Source organism: Salvia hispanica, chromosome 5 (genome assembly GCF_023119035.1).
Source record: "Salvia hispanica cultivar TCC Black 2014 chromosome 5, UniMelb_Shisp_WGS_1.0, whole genome shotgun sequence".
Classification (NCBI taxonomy): domain Eukaryota; kingdom Viridiplantae; phylum Streptophyta; class Magnoliopsida; order Lamiales; family Lamiaceae; genus Salvia; species Salvia hispanica.
This window is the reverse complement of record NC_062969.1, coordinates 36,920,950-36,942,507: the sequence shown is the minus strand read 5'-3', so window position 1 is coordinate 36,942,507 and position 21,558 is coordinate 36,920,950. Positions and strand designations below refer to the sequence as shown.

General features: G+C 35.9%; 1 protein-coding gene across 1 annotated transcript; it reads left to right on the top strand.

Moving 5' to 3' along the window:
* The first annotated feature begins 12,925 nt into the window (after nucleotides 1-12,925).
* Nucleotides 12,926-14,873, top strand: LOC125187259. The gene is made up of 2 exons (XM_048083813.1): nucleotides 12,926-13,472; nucleotides 13,547-14,873. Exons 1-2 carry the CDS (start codon nucleotides 13,155-13,157, stop codon nucleotides 13,970-13,972), a joined length of 744 nt encoding a protein of 247 aa, XP_047939770.1. The 5' UTR covers nucleotides 12,926-13,154; the 3' UTR covers nucleotides 13,973-14,873.
* The last annotated feature ends 6,685 nt before the right edge of the window (nucleotides 14,874-21,558 follow it).

Genomic DNA, 21,558 nt, shown 5'->3' with positions numbered 1-21,558 from the left:
GGGGCGGAGGGGATGTTGACAAGTGCGCAAGTGTGTGCTACATGGAGGAAGGTTTCCAAGGATCCTGACTTGTGGCGAGTCATCGATTTCTCCAACCCTAGTCAAGGGGTTTTTAATGGCGAGTACAATGTCATATGCCGCCGCGCAGTGGATCGTAGCCAGGGATTATTGGTCGACCTCACTGTTCAGTACTTCGGGGACGATGCACTCTTGGACTACATTGTCCATAGGTAAATTTTTGTTGAAATAGGCTGTGATCATCTTCTTTTTTCAGTCACCTGATTTTGAATTCGATTTTTGCTTTGATTTAAATTTTGAAATTTGGTATGCAAAGAAGCCTTTATATTGCATTTGAGCTGTGAGACGCAGAAAAGAATTTTGTACTCCCTCCGTCCCATTGAAGATGATCCACTTTCCTTTTTAGTTTGTCCCAACCAAGATGACTCATTACTTAAAATGGAAATATTTTATCTCTACTTTATTCACTCTCTCTTACTTTACTCTCTCCTCTCTACACACAAAATAAAGTTGCATAAAATCCCGTGGCGCCCAAGGAAGGGGTCATCTTCCTTGGGACGGAGGGAGTAGTATATTTTTGCTTCGTCTCCTTTTCCTCCTTGTTTACTAGTATTTCCTTAAGTTTATCACCTCTTTTTTTTCCTATTTGGTCCGATTGTTAATAGAATGCAGTAAATGTTGAGACCTTTTCTCTCGATTTTATGTCATACACATAAAAGCTAATGTAGTAGTCATTGGTATAAGAAGCTTCCTATAAATTCACTAATCTGTATTAATATTTGTTTGACAGATCACCAAATCTCAAACGCCTTAAGCTTGGAACTTGCTTTTTCATATCAGGATATTGTGCACGTAGAATGGTTGCAAAACTTCCACAGTTGGAAGAATTGCACCTTACTCTTAGACCTGGAATTGGTGCTTGCGACATCGAGGTTATTGGCAAATCTTGTCCAATGTTGAAATCATTCTCATTAAACGGATTTAAGTGCATACTTCCTGATCCAACATATGGTGGTGGTCTTATTCATGGATACTTTCAGAATCTGTATGCTCGCGCAATCAGCAGAAGCATGCATAATTTGCAGCATCTACAAGTATTTGCACATTGGATTGGAAATGAAGGACTCGAAGCCATCCTTAATGGTTGTCCACGCCTTGAATCACTTGATATCCGTAGATGTTTTGATCTCGATCTTCAAGGGGATTTGGGGAAAAGATGCCGTCAACAAATCAAACATCTTAAACTCCCTAGTGACTCTATCAGTGATATACCATGGCCTAATTGCGATGGTGGCGATCCATTTACTTCTTCTGCCTTCTGGTTTGAATATTACATATACAAACTTTATACAGACAATTTTCCGCGTCCTGACTATAACTTCAATAGACGGTACAGGTGTCTTTATTTTCTCAATCAAGGGTAAATGTATCTTTCTTCTATCTATTTTTGACTTAAGATATATCAATATGATACTCACCCATTTTCCTCTTTGTTGGATTTTCTTTTTGCTGGATTGGTTGGAGGGTATGCTATTATTTTGGAACCTTTATTCTATCATATTATCAGTAGTTTCATGCCTCCTGTTACTTCTCTTTATTATCAATAGTTTTTTGGTTACCAGATTTAATAAAATTATGTCTTTAATATTAATAGTCTTTTAAATCTTCATTTACTAGACTGTCCTAGGTTAGCATGATATTGTAGCTACTAGACTTGGTATGATTTGCACCTAAAAAGACTTATTGCGTAACAACACATCTATTGGCATGTAATCATGTCATGACCTCTCCTAGGGCTGCTTAACCGGCCAGTTCCGGTTCTATTCGGTCTGGTTTGACCGGGTACCCGGTAACAAATTTTCATTAATTCCACAACCGGATTCGGCCAGTTCCGGTTTGGAACCGACCGGATAAGAACTGGCCGATTCCGGTTACGAACCGGGTCCGATTTATAGTTTTTATTTTAATTTTTAAAATAATTCAATATTTAAAAATATAGCAATTAATACCTAAAAATTCAAATAAACACACAAAAATACAAATCAACAAGATAACAATATTTATTATCCAATATCAAAAAAAGAAAATCACTAAATACCTAAAACATATAGTATACAACCAATAGGGTTATATTCTAATGCTTATATCACCCTAATCCAAAATGAAGACTAAATCTCGACCCTTAGATTTTAAAATGAGTGGATGAGATTAAAGCTCACAAATCTCAATAAATACTAGACAAAATATCAACAAAAGAGTAATATCGTCATTATGTTATCATATGATAATTTTCGTGAGTGTTTTTTTATATCAACATTGTGTATTACAAATATCAACAATATGACATTAGAATATCAACACAAGGACAAGAAAATATCAACATATTTTTATTAAGGTTGGACATGCATAATATTGAGATTTTGCCTACAATATATTGAGATTTTTTGTTGCATTTGTTGATAAAAGCTGCTTATCAACATGTACGAAAATTGAAATATAATTTATCAAATTTCATCACCCGAACATCGTCGGAACATATGCAATTGAGATTCTCATTGGAATCCTTATTAAATTATCTTTAATTTGATGGAGTATATTTTTTGCGAAAAAATAATTTAAATTGAGAGAGTTACGTAAATTTAAAGATTTGAGATAATTTTGAGGAGAGAGAAAGTAGTTAGTTATAATTACTACATATAGGATTTGACATTAATACCCTTTTAATTAAATAATTATTAATTAAATTAAAAGAGTATTAATGTTAAATCCTATATGTAGTAATTATAACTAACTACTTTCTCTCTCCTCAAAAAATTGTCTCAAATCTTTAAATTTACATAACTCTCTCAATTTAAATTATTTTTTCGCAAAAAATATATCAAATTAAAGATAATTTAATAAGGATTCCAACGAGATCTCAATTGCATACGTTCCGACGATGTTCGGGTGATGAAATTTGATAAATTATATTTCAATTTTCGCACATGTTGATAAGCAGCTTTTATCAACAAATGCAACAAAAAAACTCAATATATTGTAAAGGCAAAATCTCAATATTATGCATGCCCAATCTCAATAAAAATATGTTGATATTTTCTTGTCCTTGTGTTGATATTCTAATGTCATATTGTTGATATTTGTAATACACAATGTTGATATAAAAAAACACTCACGAAAATTATCATATGATAACATAATGACGATATTACCCTTTTGTTGATATTTTGTCTACTATTTATTGAGATTTGTGAGCTTTAATCTCATCCACTCATTTTAAAATCTAAGGGTGGAGGTTTAGTCTTGATTTTGGATTAGGATGCTATAAGCATTAGAATAGGACCCATAGTCTGATAATATAGGGGTGTATTAAACTCATTATAATTTATTAATCGGATAGCTTAGATTAATGGTTAGTCGGTACATTATGTTAGTGTTTATCTACATTAAAGGGAAAAATTAGTCATCAAATAATGAGGTGGTTCATTTTCAAAATGCATGTATAAGATTTTCGGGATTTAATTTCAGCGACAATACAACTCCCTCCCACTCTCTCTTTCACCAGTCCTTCCACCTTCTTTCTCCCCCATTAATCATTATTCCCCAGGAGCCCTAACCGCCGCTTCACTCTACCTTCTATCCTACTCTCGACGCATTTCTCAAGTCGTAGTTGACGGCGAATCGGTCCCCATCAGACGTGTTTCTCACGGTGTAGACGAAAGAATCAGTTCAGACGACGGAGAATTTGTCAATTCTCTAGAGCTTCGATGATGGCGTGAAAGGTAAAGCCCAAAAACGAAATTTTTTCCTCAATTTCAGTTTATTCTAAACTTTTGGAATCGATATTTGATTGTTTATGTATATTATTTGATATCAATTTTGATTTATAGTGTAGTTTATGTTTAAGATGGTTTGTCACTGATTGAGAGGCTATTTGTGCACTAAATTTAAGCTTTTGTAATTTTCTGTTGCTTTGCAATTCTCGTTCTGCTTTGTACAATTTCTTAGTTTTGTGGATTTCAATGTTGTTCGTTTGCCTTTGATGGTACATTGGGGAATCTAATTTCAATATTCCTTTATACTATCCTTTGTTTTTTCCTGTTGCTTTCATGTAATGCATTTATAAAGGGACTTATTCTACATCGTTCTTTTTTGTACATACAGATGCTGAAGTATTTTTTTTGGTTTGTGCTCATACATTCTTTACACAGTTCTGTACTGCTACATTATACAACATTATACATGCCAACTTGTACATGATTTAAGAACATTCGTTCCTGTTACATTATTTAGATAGATTAGTACATGGATAGTTGTTGATTCTAGGCATCGTCTCATGCTACATCATGTTGGTAGTTCTCTACATCTTATGTTAGTACATTATTCATTCAAATATATACATTATTGTAAACCAAATATGTACATTATTTCTGTTCAGTATTTTCATGAAAAATACTCCCTTCGTCCACGAAAAATAAGACACTTTCATTTTCTGCACTCGTTTTGAAAAAATGATAATAAATAGTTAAAGTGGAGAGAAAGAAAAGTAAGAGAGAGAATAATATAGACAAGAGACTTCTCTACATTATTCTTTGGGTAGAGCACTATACATCGAGGCAGCCATGCCGGGAGAGGAAACCAGACCAGTTGTGAGTCATGCTCTATACCCAACACATTCGCAAGCATCCAGGGACAAGAGGAAGTAGGAAGGACAGCGAGCCCAACCCGAGCCTAAACAGAAACAGGCAGGGACTAAACAGGCCACTAGGTGGCGGATACCAAGCTACCCTAGACCATTCAAGGGAAATCCACCAAGGTCCAACCCATGCCCCAAATGCAACAGATTGCATGGCGGGGATAGACGCCTAATTCCAGTACGGAGAGAATGAGCACTTTACTAAGCACTGCGCAAACAAGACTCCAGGGACGGGAACAAGACCTCACCCGTCAGCATAGCGCCCCCGACTGCACGCACTTCATGACCAGCCTGGAGTAGATCCACGGCAGTAACCTAAGAACCATTAGCCGAGGCCTAAACTTCCAACATAGGCTTAAGCTTATGCAATGAGGCAAAAGCAACCGGAGGTGAACCAAGGAAATTTGGCAGGCATGGGTAAGCTCTTCAACATACCCGTTATGCTTCCATTTGATACTGGTGCTTTGCATTCGTTTATTTCTGCGAATTGCGTGACTACTTTGAAACTCATTACGAAAGAATCAGAACATAGAATGGAAGTATCTTCCCCTGTAGGAGGCCGTATAGAAATTTCTCGTACTTGCTCGAACTTAGAATTCACTCTGGGCTAACTTAAGATTTTAGCGAACAACTTGAGTGTTATGATCATGTAGGATGTGGCCATAATACTAGGAATGGACTAGTTGGCGGAAAACCATGCCACGATCCTGTGCAAATTGAGAAAAATTTCTTTTAGAACCCCCGAAGGTGAAGCTACACGCTTTCACGGAATTTCTTTTGGAACGTGAAAATCTGTAATCTCGATGTTGCAAGTAATGTGAATCTTGTTGATTCAAGACACATATGTTGCCCAGATTTGTTCTTGCAAAGATACACAACAACCCAAACAAGAAATATAACAATGAAAAATATGAAGAAAAAGAAGAAGATATAAGTGTTATGATTTAGGTTAAAGCTCAAGAAAGAAAACCCAATGGCTACTTTCACAAACAAAAACCTAATGGCTCTACCAACTAGCAACACAAGAACTAGCAAGCATACCTTAACATTCAACATAAGCCCGACAATAAATTGGAATGCAACCACAAGGGATTTTGATAAATCTTCAAAATGAAGATGGGTGCTCACAAATGGAGTCTTTGTTCTTCAACAATGTTCAAAGTCTTCCATGAAATGACCCTAGCAAGAATATTAATACTATGGGTTTAAAATAGCAAAAGAAAAACACAAAATAGTAGTCTAAAACTTGTTCCGTCAAAATTGCCCGGTTGGGCGAACCTTCTGGACTCCGAACATCAAAACAGTCATAACGCCCTATCGGGCGTTTTTCTCCTTGGAATTCGCCTGGCAGCGCGTTTCTTTCTGGATTGCGCGGCTTTCGTAAAATAACCATAACTTTCTCATCTGGGCTCCGATTGAGGCGTGTAAGGTACTCCCGCGAAGCTCTTTCAACGATGAAGACAACGGTGGGCATGATATTGTGAGAGAGTTTTAGTGAGTTAGATCCACTTAGTAGACACTACAGTTAGCTTCCTTTAAAACGGAACTGTTAATTGAGAGTGGGGACTTTTCAAGGGTCTTAGGAACTTTATGGAGTTACGTGTTAGGATTGAAAACCCTAATCTTGTAATCAATGTTTGCATCGCATGAGCATAAGCTAGGTGACTCGTCCTATCAAGTTAATAACTGTGCTAGGGTATTGTAGTTTGGAATTTGTATAACCGTAACTGTGAACGCACATCCCTGGAACTCCCTTATCTCTATCGTTTATCTCTGTGTTTTAAGTGCATCTAGTTGTTAATTGCCTTCTATTGCTTCCAGTTTTAAAAAGTTTTCAAAATCTCTTGTTTCTCCAGATAGTAATTGAGTTTTAGCAGAAGATAGACAGTCTGTGTTTGCCTTCCCCGTGTTCGATATCCGGTACTGACCTTTGGCTATACTATTTCTATTATGTATACTTGCAGGTATTAATAGTGCTAAAAAATAGTGATATCTTCAAACGAACAATTTTGCTACTCTTGGATTTTAATCGCTTTTTTATTTTTATTTTTATTTTTATTTTCTTTTTGTTTTAATGGATTTTCCTACATGCATGGAGAATCTATATGGTTACTATGATGATCAGCAAGGGGGATATTATGAGGAGTGCTATAGCCCCGACCATGGGGGATCATATTACGACCCAAACTGCTCTGATTACTCCTACGATGCACAAGATTACTGTTCTGATAACTATTCTGAAATATGTGCAGGTATAGAGGATCAACCCCGCTCCAATTGGGAGGATCTGTTAGAAATCTGCATTTTGAAGTTCTTGAACATAGAAAAGTGACAAATCAGAGGCTAGAAAATTTGGAAAGGAATACAAGCATCTTGGAAAGAGGGTTGGCGAACCTCGTCACTCAAGTCGGGATGCTGGAATTCAACATTGGGATCCTAGCCACAACCATAGGGAGCAAGCACACTTCGGGTACGCTTCCTAGTTTGCCAGAGATAAACTTGAAAGGAAAGTGTCATGTTGTGCAGTTGCGTAGCGGGACCACATATCAACCTCCGGAGGCAGGAGACCTAGGCAGGGGAAGAAGGGAGGCAGAAAAGTCACCTAGCAACAAGTCTGTCGAAGGCGTGCGGCGGCCCGCCGCACCATAACACGGCGACCCGCCGGCTACTCCCCAGCAGATCGAGACAGATTATGGAACTGACATTAACGAAGTCCCGGCGGCCGCCACACCCCATCGCAGTGGTCTGCCGGCTGAGAGGCAGCAGTCAGACGCACCACCACACAGCTGTTAGGGCCAGTTCCAACAACAGCAGTGTCACTGAGTAATGAGTAAGGTCCACATCAACATCCCACTTGTGGAGGCCCTGCAACAAATGCCCAATTATGCCAAGTGTTTGAAAGATGTGGTAGCCAAGAAGAGGAAGTGGGGAAAGTACGAGACAGTGAGCTTAACAAAGAATTGTAGTGCTATCATCCAAAAGGGACTACGCACTAAATACAAGGATCCAAAGAGTTTTACTTTATCTTGTGTTTTAGGGAATGATGTGAAACGTAGAGCATTGTGTGATCTCGGATCCAGTATTAATTTGATGCCTTTATCATTTTACAGGAAACTCGATGTTGATAACATCCGCCCCACCTCAATCACGTGCTGGGGTTTGGTGCCCCTTGCACAGCGGAAGACATGTACAAAACAAATCAATCAGACGCGGATCTATTTGACCGATTATGCGATTAATCAATTCACATGTTAAACAGATAATTGCATGCTAGAACGTAAATAATTCATGCTCAAAGAAAGTAAATTCTAAAACATGAATTCAACGGTTTTTACGAGCAACTACGAAGTAATATTGCACTCCCCATCCAAATCCGAAATTACAAGTAATCCGGGTTTCCGTTATTTATATTATTTATTTCCCGCGCTTAAGATATAAATGTCCATTAATTAATTAATGTCTGCTATGGACTTAATTAATTAACATCTTATTAATTCCAAGAGTGGACTCAACAAGAAACACTTATTTATTATTCATAGAGTAGTAAAACTCCAACTGACCAGTTTTCCGAATAATAAAACCTTGTTCAAGCTCTTCTTGAGGACATTATCAAACGAGACTCACCTCGCGCACGATTCAACATAATAGCAATCCTAGCACCGCTAGATATTAATCACCACTACCCAATATATCGGGATTATTGGGTTACGAAAAACCCGCACCATTTGATAAGTCAAAGTAGTGCATAATCAATACCGTATGCTCAATGCTAACGTATGTAGATTAAGAAATACTCCCTCCGTCCCACATTTATAGTCACATTTAGTTAGGGCACGAGTTTTAAGGAATTGGTGGAGTGTGTAATTAATGAAGTGAGATGGTGGAGTGTGTAATAAATGAAGTGAGATGGAAGAGTGAGATGGTGGAGTGTGTAATAAATGAAGTGAGATGAAAGAGTGTGTAATAAATTAAGTGAGTTGGTTGAAGGTGGGTCCCTTGTTGACTTTTTGGTTTTTTATTTTTGTTTTGGTTTATTTTTATGTTGATAATGGCATTTGGGTGTAATTTTAGTGAATAATGGGGTAAAATTTTATGTCCAAATATGAAAAATTCTAAATGTGACTATAAATGTGGGACGGACTTTTATGGCAAAATGTGACTATAAAACTGGGACGGAGGGAGTAGTTATTTATCAAGACCTAGTAATTTCAGTAGATAGCATAAAGACTTCCTTGAGGATATTCCGGGTTGGTGTAAGCCAGTGCCTCCAGTGTTGATTCACTGTGATAGCCAAGCCGCTATCGGGAGGGCAAATAATGGCTTCTATAACGGTAAGTCTCGACATATTCATCGACGACATAATACCGTAAGACATTTGATCACAACAGGCGTGATTACAATTGACTATGTGAAGTCAATAGATAATCTAGCGGATCCGCTAACCAAAGGGTTAAACCGTGATCAAATGAATAAGTTGATAGAGGGAATGGGTTTGAAATCCACAAACTAAAGAATTGTCATAGTGGTAACCCAACCATGATGACTGGAGATCCCAAGAACTTGGTTCAATGGGAAAACTAAGCTATGAGAGTTCGTGAGAAACACTCATCTACATCTATTCCCTAGAGAGCAATAGAGTGTTTGAAAACTTGCCTTGTGGTGAGGATAAGTCTATGACTTTTAATGATTCCTAAGGATCTCAAGGAGATTAAGTTCTCAAAGAGACCGAGTAGGGCAAGATACTCGAGCAGGAATCACCTATGTAAGTGTGAAGTGTGGCCGCTTCAAATTACACACTTATGAATCCAAAGTGGTGTCCAAGGCCGCAAAGGACACAAAACGTGAGAACGGATGAGGTTGAGGTGTTTAAGTGTTAACACCATTGTCTCGGTGCACGCCGTGGGGGACTAGTTCAAAGCATCGCGCTACTAGGCCGCCTGTGTATCCGATGGCGTTGACTATGGAAGGTTCAAAGCTAAAAGCTACCTATCCTTATGCTTATATACCTCTCGAGGGTTGAGCTTGTGTCTGCATGCATTTGCATTTGGCTATTTCCACTCATGTGGGGGATTGTTGGAATCTATGCCGGTCAATGGACTTTGACCAATTATAATTTCAACGAGACATTTAATTTTGTGAAATTAAATAATATAGCGTCGATCTACGTTCGGAGTAGATGACCGTGGTATATTCATTTTCTCAAATCCGATTCCCGGTGAGTGAGAAATAAGGGATTAAAGTTGTGCAAAATTGCAAACTTAATGAGCTATGAGAGAAGCTTAGGGAATAATTAAGAGAGTTAATTATCCCACATTGGAAGTTACAACCTTATTAAACTAGTATTTAATAAGAAGGATTATTACATGGAATAATTATAGTGGACTAAGATGGGTTGTAGAGCCCACACGCGCGCGCCGCCGCCGCCGCCCAAATCACGCCGCGAGCCGCGTGCCTCGTGCCCGATGCCCTTGTCCTTGGATCTTGGCAATTGGTGCTTTGGGTGGTCTTTGGGCCTGGTCGTGGGCTTGGTGCTTTGGGTCTAGTTGCGGGCTTGGCACAAGACTAGTGGGTCTAGTTCTTTTAGACCACCACCGTTTCCGCCGTCAGCCGAGCCAAGCGGGATGACTACCTCGACAGCATGACGCGGTAAGCCAACGTGGTTGATATGTGATAGTCCACGTCATGATCGAATCTAGAAGCTTCTAGATTCAGCCTCTCAGCTCTGTAACTACCGGGGTGTATCTCGTCTTGCGGAAAGAGGCATCCTCGACTCGGCTAAATTCCTTTTACGGTTTATTTGTTTTGAAATTTCCGTTGTAATTTCGATTCAGTTAGTTCATTTATATTCCTTCTTTTGGATTGTATTACGTCCGGCTTATATCTTATAAATCAAGAAACCAACACTCTACTCGTCAACCGCAAGCTGGTATCTCAAGCTTAAGGAAAATGGAGTGGGAAACAGAGTTGCACGATAGTGAGGAGAAGTTGATCGTACTTAATAACGCGTGGAATCAAAAAAGAGATTGTGAACGAGAATGACTCTACTCCCAAAATGAAGAAGAAGTCAACAACACTTTTCAGTGTGTTGATTGAGAAGCCAAGCAAAAGAAAGAGCATGAAGATTGAAGATTCAGAGCCCACGATCTAGTTTAGAGATAAACGCGGATGCTCATCAATGGCTATTATTTGCTAATTAATAAATTATTATCGAATTATTTTATGAAAAAATACATGCCAACATTTTTATCAGTGGACAATTCTCTATTCTACTATATCGCTAAGGATAGTCCATAACAAAATCAAAACTTTAAATCCACAACTACTAGGAGTATTTTGTTAAGATAATTATATTAAAATATAGCCTTGGTATTTCTAAGAAAGAGATGATGGGGGGGGGGGGGGGGAGGCTTTAATTTTTTTTCTTAGGACATTGATTGCGAGATAAAAGAGCAAAAAAGTCTATCAAATAATTGATTTTAATTAAGTTGTGGGATAATAAAGAGATCTCAAAGAATATTGGTCCATGAAATCAACTTTAACCAAAATTTGATATTTTTCACAAACTTTTTAATTAATCTAAAATATCATAATCTTTAGTTTGTTATTTTCCGTAGTAGGTCAATCACTATATCCGACTTATTTATGCGCATTTTTTTATATTACTTGGCACTACTGAATCAATGTGGTTTTCTACGTGACTTTTTATCCCACTAACAACGAACTTAAAAGTGGTCTCAAATATCATAAACATACCTCATTTGCCCACGGAGAATAAGTTATTGCCAAAGATATCTTATTTGGACTGGGTTGGAAAATAACAAACAAAATGTAAAATTTGTGATATTTTAGACCAATTTTAAAATTGAAAAATACTACTACCAAATATAGATTTTGCATATAAATTTGAAAATTTGCCTCCAAATACATATTTTCAATTGTTATAAGTTTAAAATTATTGTGAACTGCCCCAAATTAATACCAGATGTAAAATGTGTATGCTTGAAATATCTACATGACTTTTTTTTTAATCTAAATATATCATTCTTTTTGAAACATCTACATGACTTAAACGACCCATCACCCATGTATACTAAACGGCGTAGTGAATGGTGATGCCACTTCAGCTCGCTATGATGGCGATAATTTATCGCTTCCATGGAATCTTTAATTCACACATATTCATGGGTCGACGATGAAGGATTGGCAACTCTCAGCTGATTTTGCACTATACAAGTCACAAAAAACACATTTGGCAAAATGAAATAGCATATCAATGTTTTTCTGTCCTTTTCCATATTAAGGAAGTAATAAAACAAAAATAAAGGGAAAAAAAAGAATAAAAGAGAAAAAGCTTGGCTTGAAAGGGCAGCTACCAATTGCCGTCAATCCATTCAAATTTCCCACTTGGAGCCACCCGTCATACAATTGATGCAGACTCTCCACCTCTTCTTTTTCCCATTTTTTCTCTTTCCTTTTTTACACATACCACCCTAAATATTAGCAACTTCATTGGAGATCAATTCAATATTTAATTAAACATAAGTACATTAATCAACTTTGATATTAGTAATAATACTAATAATAAGAGTTTAGGTTAATAGTTAAATGGTAGGAGTAGCTAGGCTAGGACCATGCATGTGATGCTATAAAATGGTTTCAAATATATGATGAAAAGGTTAGGTGAAAGATATGTCCTACTTAGTACCAGATTTGATTGGCTAACTTAATAATATTTGTCTTGTTTGCCCAACCAAAACTACTTTGGCCAACCACCACTCGCTTCTGGATGTGAGAGGCAAGCATAAATACAAGTAATTGACTAATGATTTTATATTTTATTACAAGGTCATGACATCCAAACTACTGTGAAGGGACTAGTAGATATTTTAGGTGTTCAGTTCTCTCCTGTAACTTTGAGTATTAAACAATTAGATGATGGTAATGGTAAGTATTTATAAGCGGCCAGTTAGGAGTAAAGTAAAAAGAAATTGAATGTGTTTGAGAATTCAACAAATGGAGTCGATGGGTGAATCTAATTAAAATGGGACCATATCTATATGTGGAAAGGGACATCATTCAACATAAGCCTCTCATTTCCAAATATCATATATCATCATCTATCTGTATACTGTTTACACTTTACAATACACAATCTAATATTCAAATATGTATATACTAACAATCGCGAGCGGCTCAAGAGAATAAAATTGTATTGAATGGAACGACAATTTTTAGCCCAAAAGAAAAAGAGAGAATAAAGCGACAAACTCCCGATCCCCAAAAAATTACACTCACACTCACAAACAATCACATTTACTCTCTCTCTCTCTCTGCCCATGGCAGATGCTATGTCCCTTTTCTCCTACCTTCTTATTCACTAACCCACCATTTATTTCTTCCCCTCCAAAACACACAAACCATCTCTCTCTCTAATTACTTACACATGGCGTCGCGGAGTCGGAGAAAACAGCGGTGGTGTCCGCAGCCGCTGACGCCGCTAATGGAAGGCCCGGATTTGGGAATGGAAGATCACGAAGGAAACAAAAAGGAGAGCTCGTGGGAAATTATCCGAGAGTGGTTTAGAATACAGAGAAATGTAGACAGCTTATCATCTTCACCAATGTCTTTATACGGCCCCCATATTCCACCCGCGCAGCGCCAGGATTTGCGCCTTTTGCTGGGGGTTCTGGGCTGCCCCCTCGCCCCCATTCCCATCTCCAACAATCCTGTTTCCACCCTCCACATCAGAGACATACCTCTCGTCAGTCAAAACCCATTCATTTTTCATTGGGCATTTCATCAAACACATTGCTCACATGATTTTTTCCATTGCAGGAAACCTCCACCGCGTACTACATAATCCAGCAATACCTGGCGGCGGCGGGCTGCCTCAAGCAGCAGCGCTGCGCCAAGAACATGTACGCCTCCGGGATGGTGAAGCTCATCCGCTGCGAGACGGAGATTTCGACGGGGAAGAATGTGAAGACGATGGGGTCCCGGACCGGGGAGAATGGGTGCTTCGTGCTGTGGCGGATGTCGCCGGAGATGTGGTCGCTGGAGCTCGCCGTCGCCGGGAACAAGGTCGTTGCCGGCAGCGACGGCAAGATCGTGTGGCGGCACACGCCGTGGCTCGGGACGCATGCAGCCAAAGGCCCTCAGCGACCGCTTCGTCGCATTATTCAGGTAATTTTTAAAAAAAATTTAAATATTTTTATCAAACTGTGTGTTTTTGAGAATATTTCAATTGCCCAAATTCGATAAAGTTAAAGTGGAAGATTGCATCGGTTTCGACACTTGTGAAAATCAAGTAATGACAGCTTAATAATGGGAGACTAGTAGAATGTTTTTTGAGGTAAACGTAAAACAGATTGAAACTTTGATCATCTTACTTTTGTCTTTTCTAATTCTCAAAAGCAATCATATTTGGAAAGTATTATAAAATTTACATGAAACTATATGTGCCTATATATCTATGGCATAGGCTCGTACATTTACATTACTAGAGATTATATACTAGGATTCAGCATATGTAGTATTAGTTGGAATACATAGGGATACGTGAAATATAATTACAAAGTGCTTTAGCAATAAGGTCATGGTCTAAAGCGTAATGTCAAGCTGAAAAGCATTGATTACCACATTATCACAACCACTTTATTGGAATTAAAAAAATTCTCATTAAGAACCAAATAATTGAGATATTCTAGCATTTAACGCATGATGTTTTTAGGAGTATTTATTTATTGTTCCAGTGGACAAGTACAAATAGGACGTGGAGGGTGCATATGTTTAGAAATTTGAAAAAGAAAAAGGATTAATTTTGAAAATTTGAAAAGAAAGAAAATGGGGGAAGAAGGTAGGCAGAGAAGCACGTGATTTGGCGTCTACTGGTAATTGCTTACTCTTGGGATTGCCAATTCCTAATTGCCAAGCGCCAACACCAACACCAACTATCTCTTGCTTTCTTCCTCCATCTCTTTCTACTTTTTACTTTCATAAACACTATCACCAGAAATTGGTACTCCTAAAACAAAAAGAGAGAGATATGGTAGAAGCTGCCCATCGTTTATACTATTTCGAATTTAAGCTTGATTGTAGCTTACCAACCTCCACAATCCATCCTGAAAAAGTGTCTCTAAATTAAAATAGGCGCATAATTTTACCGTTAATCATTGTTACAACGTGTATATGGTTTAACTATGTTTATTTCATTTAATTTCTAATCACCACACTTCCTCAAAAATTGCTACTTAGATAACGTTTCCGCGACTTAAGCTGTTTATTTATTCAATTTGGGGTGTTTGGTTTGCAAGATTGTATCCTGATTAAATAAGTAGTTGTGTTTGGTTCATGAGGTAATTCAATCCTAGATGAAAAATCATGAGATAATTAATCATAACTTAATCCTAGATTATATCTTGATATTATTTTATCTAAGAATTTGAACACCAACACCAACTCAGAGTTTGGAGAGGATGGGTATTTATTTTTATTTGGAAGTGGAGTGTAAAAAGGAAAGGCCTGGTGCAGAATTTTATACTAATTCCATTCAGCTAATTGTATAGTAAGAGAAATGGGCCTCAATTATTAATATATGGGCCAGTATATGTTGTTATAAGTGTAGGTGTAGCCACGCATTATTACTTTTGTTAATAATGTATACTATCTGAGCTCTATATATTATAATAAGAAAGGGATGTAACTAATCGCTAATTAATTACCAATTCAAAATTGAGATCAATTTTCGATCATTAAATTAGAATATCTTTTGGTTGATATAATGTCAAGTGTAATATATTTTAAATTTAAATAATTATTAATTAAATTAAAATGGTATTAATGTCAAATTCTATGTGTAGTAATTATAACTAACTACTTTCTGTCTCCTCAAAATCATCTCAAATCTTTAACTTTACGTAACTCTCTCAATTTAAATTATTTTTACGCAAAAAATATATCAAATTAAAGATAATTTAATAAGGATTCCAACGAGATCTCAATTGCATATGTTCCGACGATGTTCGGGTGATGAAATTTGATAAATTATATTTCAATTTTCATACATGTTGATCAGCAGCTTTTATCAACAAATGCAACAAAAAATCTCAATATATTGTAGGTAAAATCTCAATATTATGCATGTTCAATCTCAATAAAAATGTGTTGATATTTTCTTGTCCTTGCATTGATATTCTAATGTCATATTGTTGATATTTGTAATACACAATGTTGATATAAAAAAACACTCACGATAATTATCATATGATAACATAATGACGATATTACCCTTTTGTTGATATTTTGTCTACTATTTATTGAGATTTGTGAGCTTTAATCTCATCTACTCATTTTAAAATCCAAGGATGAAGATTTAGTCTTGATTTTGGATTAGGGTACTATAAGCATTAGAATAGGATCCCTAAGACGAAATATCAAAACCCACAAAATGACAGAATAATGATTTGTATATTGGAGATGTGTAGTGTCATTCCTTAGGTTCAGGGGAAAAGAGTATAAATGCATCGTTAATAGTTTTCCTAAAAAAGGACGCCTCTGAAGTTAGTAATTCTAATTAGCCATTAATTTTGTAATTATTGTTGACATGCATATGCACCTCCCTACACCCTACTATTATCATGCCAAATTGGTGATGCAAATTTTATTTTAGTTTACAATCAAACCATTTACAATAAGAACTAGACATAATTTTTAGCAATTGTATTTGTATTTATACTTTCTCCAGTTAATCTATTTTCACACAAAAAAATTCAATTGCATTAATGATCATGATCACCATGACCATCATTATTACTGAGTATAACAGTAAATATTTGACTAACTCAAATTATTAACACTACTAATTCCTTTTTATATTACATGGATCAAATTAAACAATAATGTTTTCCAAATCTCCATGTATCTTGATCTTGTAGTTTCAAATATGTCGGTTTGTAGTTTCAAATATGTCGGCAAAAATTCAAGTTTAGAATATTAAGGATTAAATTTATCCAACTCAAAATAAATAGATAAATAAATACATAAAAAGAGTAAGTAATTTATCATGACGTTGCTTTTAATTACTAGTACTATTTTCAAGGATATATAGGCAAAATATAAGGAGGAATTAATTATAAGAACAATTTAACGAATAAATATAAATATGGAGTAATAGCTAGTTCTCTTTATTTGGATTTTGATTTATACTATAGCTAGACAGCCTAGACTAGAATGACTTTAACATTGAACACTGAGCTTGGTACGTAGATTGTTTTTATATTAGAATCACTCTCATATGATATGCCTAAGGAGGTGAAGGTTGTGGGAACATTTAAGTGGTGGACTTGCCATGTATATACATAGTAAAGATTACGACTCAATCCTCTCTATTTTCATCCTTTTAAATAAATTAAGAGAATAAACCAGATCAGAAAATAGAATTAAAAATTAAAGAAAAAATAAAGCAATAAATAATTACTTTTTTACAAAAACTAGAAATTGACCGTTTTGAAATAGAATAACCAAAAAAGGAATATCAGTCACTTAGTGTTGGACAAAGAAGGAATACTAATTTATGTATCGTTTAAGTAGATCCAGATATTATTAATCCTGTCATTCTCGGATGCAGGTGTTCAAGTAGGTTTTGGTACTTTTGTTGCGGCTATTGGGATTCATCTCCTTGTTTTTCTAAACACCTGGTCTCGTGCTTCCTCAGCTGGATGAGCATTCCTTTCATCAAATTTGATAAAAAATAAAAAATAAAAAAAAAAAGCTTTGGTGCTCCCTCTTCTATGTGACAGTGTGGTCCATTTGGTGGCTTAGGAACAAAATTGTATTAGAGAAGATTGTCCCAAATTAGAAAACTAAGAAGAGACTATTGTGGAAGCTAGGTTCATGAGTTACACAACTTATTTTAACATAAGTAATACCTGCAAGTGTACGGAGCTAGTGCAACAATTACTGTGCAAGAGTATTATATCCCTGCAAATTTGTACCAACTTAAGTATCACGAACAAATATTGACTACTATCTAGAGAATCAAAAAGGATTTGGTTTGTTCTAACAACTAATAAAATCATATAATAAGCAAGTAAACAAATAAGGACATGTGAACGAGATGTGAAAAGATAATATGGAGAAAATGTAGAATTCAAGGATCCGATGCACAATTCCAATCTCTTATCCAATCTATTTTCCTTACCTTTTAGTGTTCCTAGAGTTATAAGTCGATTACAATTATAGATTAAATACCCTCCCGAAGTGAGAAACCTGTGGCTTAGGTGCTAGGATTGAAGTCCCCTTCTAACTCTTTTAACCCGTAACTCCCAAAAGCGCGATGAGATCAAAGACCTCACTCAAAACCTCAACTCTCTTGAGTTCTATTGAATTAAGGTGTGAATTATTATTTTCAAATTAATTATTTCATCCCCCAATTAATCTAATTAATCCCACACAATCAAGTGGTGATCAAGCAATTGAAGGAATAAACTCAAGAATAATCAAACAACTACAAGATTAAGGTAAAAATAAAATCAATTGAATAAAAGCTACTCCGTGAATTGGGTGCATCATCACCAAGAATTCTACAAAAAGGGTTTAGCTACTCATATTCATGGAGAATCCAAATTTAACACAAAGAATTCCAACAAATACATGAATATAAGATACTCCATCCGTCTCATAATAGATGTTACACTTTCCTTTTTAGTTTGTCCCATAAAAGATGTCACATTTCCTTTTTTGAAAAAAGTTCTCTCTCACACTAATATAAATATATTATTTTCTATCTCCACTTAACACACAAAACAACTTCTCCTAATATCTCATGTCAATTCCTAAGTATACCATCTATTATGGGACGGAGGGAGTACTAAGTACTCCTATGAGATAGATCTATGGAGTGAAGCTTCAATCTTCCGATGTAGAATCTCCAATCTTCAATTCTCTCTCTCAAAGGTGTTCTTGGAAGTGTGAGTGTATAGGAGGCGGCTGGGACTAAGTGGAATACTAGGCATTTTCCCTTTAACCCCCATCAAAATAGAAATAGCTATAAGTTTGGATTCGTATATACTTACTCTATCCCAGCTAAGATGACACATTTTTTCTCTTTTTAGTTTGTAACAATATAAGATGGACATATTTCTATTTATGAAAATTTTTTTTCTTCAATTAATACATCCTACTATCTTATTCCAATTAAAATATTCATCTCTTTCTCTTTCTATTTCTCTTTCCTATTTAATATTTACACCACATTTTCTCTCTCTAATTAAACATGTTAATCAATAACTCTAAAATTCCGTGCCAGCCAAGAAAATATGTTATTTTAGTCGAGACGGATGGAGTCATATGCATATCAGAGGGTTGAGTAGGTATAATGTTAATATGTAACGTTTGATGAATGTCTGATTTATTCTCCATATAAACTTTCACCGTTATATGTTAGTAGAGCATTTGTTTTCGGCATGAATCTTAGAATCTTAAAAATAGTGTATTAAATGAATGGTAAATAAAATAAAAGAGAAAGTTATTTTTTGTCAAAAATAAAAATAATTCAATTATCATAAAAAATTTTAAAATAAAAAATAACTCAATTAACATGAAACGGAGATAATATAATGGTATATAGGCTGAAAAATGGGAGCGTGATTGTGGAAGGAGTGAAGTGAGCAATGTGCATGAGATAAAAAGACAAGGGGACAAAAGAAGCTTCTAGAGTACTAAGTTAGAGAGAAGAGAGAGAGAGGGATAAAAGGAATGAGACACAGAATCCAATGCATACATGAATGAAGGTTTGTAGTTGCGTGGGTGTGCGTGCCACAGATTAGGACATCATCATCGTCATAATCAACATTTTAGAATCACCATCATCGTCATATATATATGTATGTAAAGATATAGTTGCAGTGGTTGTAATGATGAATCTGTAGATGGGAAGTGGTGATGCAACTTTGGGCTCGTAAAGTTGGAAGCTTCATCGATATTTGCATGCATCAGAGTGCGCGCTGCTTCCCATTTTATTCCCTCACTTTACCTTTTCTACACTCATCATCATCCGGCGCCTATATATGGCATTTATTGTCCTCATCCTTCCAATAAAGCCAACGTGCTCTCCCTCTTCATATTCCTTTCTATGTGCCCCACAAACAAGCCCTTCATTCTTCACTACTTATTTTGTTTTTCCTCAATTATAACCGATCTATTAGATCATCTTCAATAGTACACTAAAATCTAAAATAGGATAGAAAACTAGTCCCAGTACTCCAAAACCAATCCTATTGTTGGTTTTTGAGTAAAAAATTATTTTTAGATTTACACTAATACAAAACAAAAAAAAAATCAGATTTTGTGAGTAAATAAGGCATAGTTAATATAGAGAATATATTCGTAAATTTAAATTTAGTGTAAAATAGTTGAAGTAAAATCATATTTGATGTGACATTTACACTAAAATGAGTTGAATTTAGTGTGAATACCGAAGGTTTACTACCAACATGTATTTATACCTAGTGACTCAGCGACTAAGAGTAAAGTACACAAGTAGCATCTATTTGTTACAACATACCTCTTTGATATCAATCGAATAATTTCGAATGGTAAAGAAGAAAAAGCCTACGAAGATTATTGGATACTCTTTGTCGGCGCAATTTCCTCTTCGACCCCTAATCTTTTTTCCCAAGTATTTTGGGCATAAACGTACTACTATTATATTACAAGAATCATTATATTATCTAAATTATGTAGCACGCCATGTCCTCTACTGATCTAGAACCCATAAACTATTTCGTTTAGTATTTCCTTTTGCATTTTTTTGGGTTTCAAATAAATCTAATTGAAAGCAAGAAATAATTATAAATTATGACCAAATAACTGAATTTTCATATTTAGAGGACCACTTTATAGTTAGTCTTCCAATGGAATAACAAAGTCTGTATCGATGAAGAGTTTAACTAGCTGAAAAGCACAGAAAACGACCTGCAATCAACCATAACTAATCACCACCTTAATTATTTAAATAGAAAGACCACAAACTACGCCTTTAATTAAACAAAAAACCATCATTTTTCTTTGGGGTAACTGCTTTTAAAGTCACCAACTTTCCATGAATTCAGGTTTTTCCCACGAACTTTAAAAAGTTCGTGTAATGTCACGAACTTTATTGTCGGTTGCCATTTTCCCATGTCAGGTCTCCCGATCTGATTCAAACTATTCGTTTCCTATTAAGACAATGTCCAAATTCTTTTATCTTACTATTGTTATCTTCGCCTTTGAAATAGCTTCGCGTGGGTACCTTGTACGCCTCAATTGGCACTTGGATGAAGAAGTTATGGCCATTATGATAGTACAAGGTCGCACAAAGTTCGCAGCCTTCATCAAATGGCCATAACTTCTTCATCCGAGTTCCGATTGAGGCGTACAAGGCATCCACGCGAAGCTATTTCAAAGACGAAGATAACGATAGTAAGATAAAAGAATTTGGACATTGTCTTAATAGGAAACGAATAGTTTGAATCAGATCGGGAGACCTGACATGGGAAAATGGCAACCGACAATAAAGTTCGTGACATTACACGAACTTTTTAAAGTTCGTGGGAAAAACCGGAATTCATGGAAAGTTGGTGACTTTAAAAGCAGTTACCCCTTTTTCTTTCCACATAGTATCTAATTTAATTTCCATCTCAAATCTCAAACACTGCTTAAATTTGAAATCTCATGGTTTTCCTTTTCAATGTTTACACCATTCTGTCATCAAAAACATTAATTAATTACACACATCAATGCTGCTATATACAATATATTAATTAATTGCATGCATGCAGTGTGTAAGACAAAATAAAACAAACTAAAAA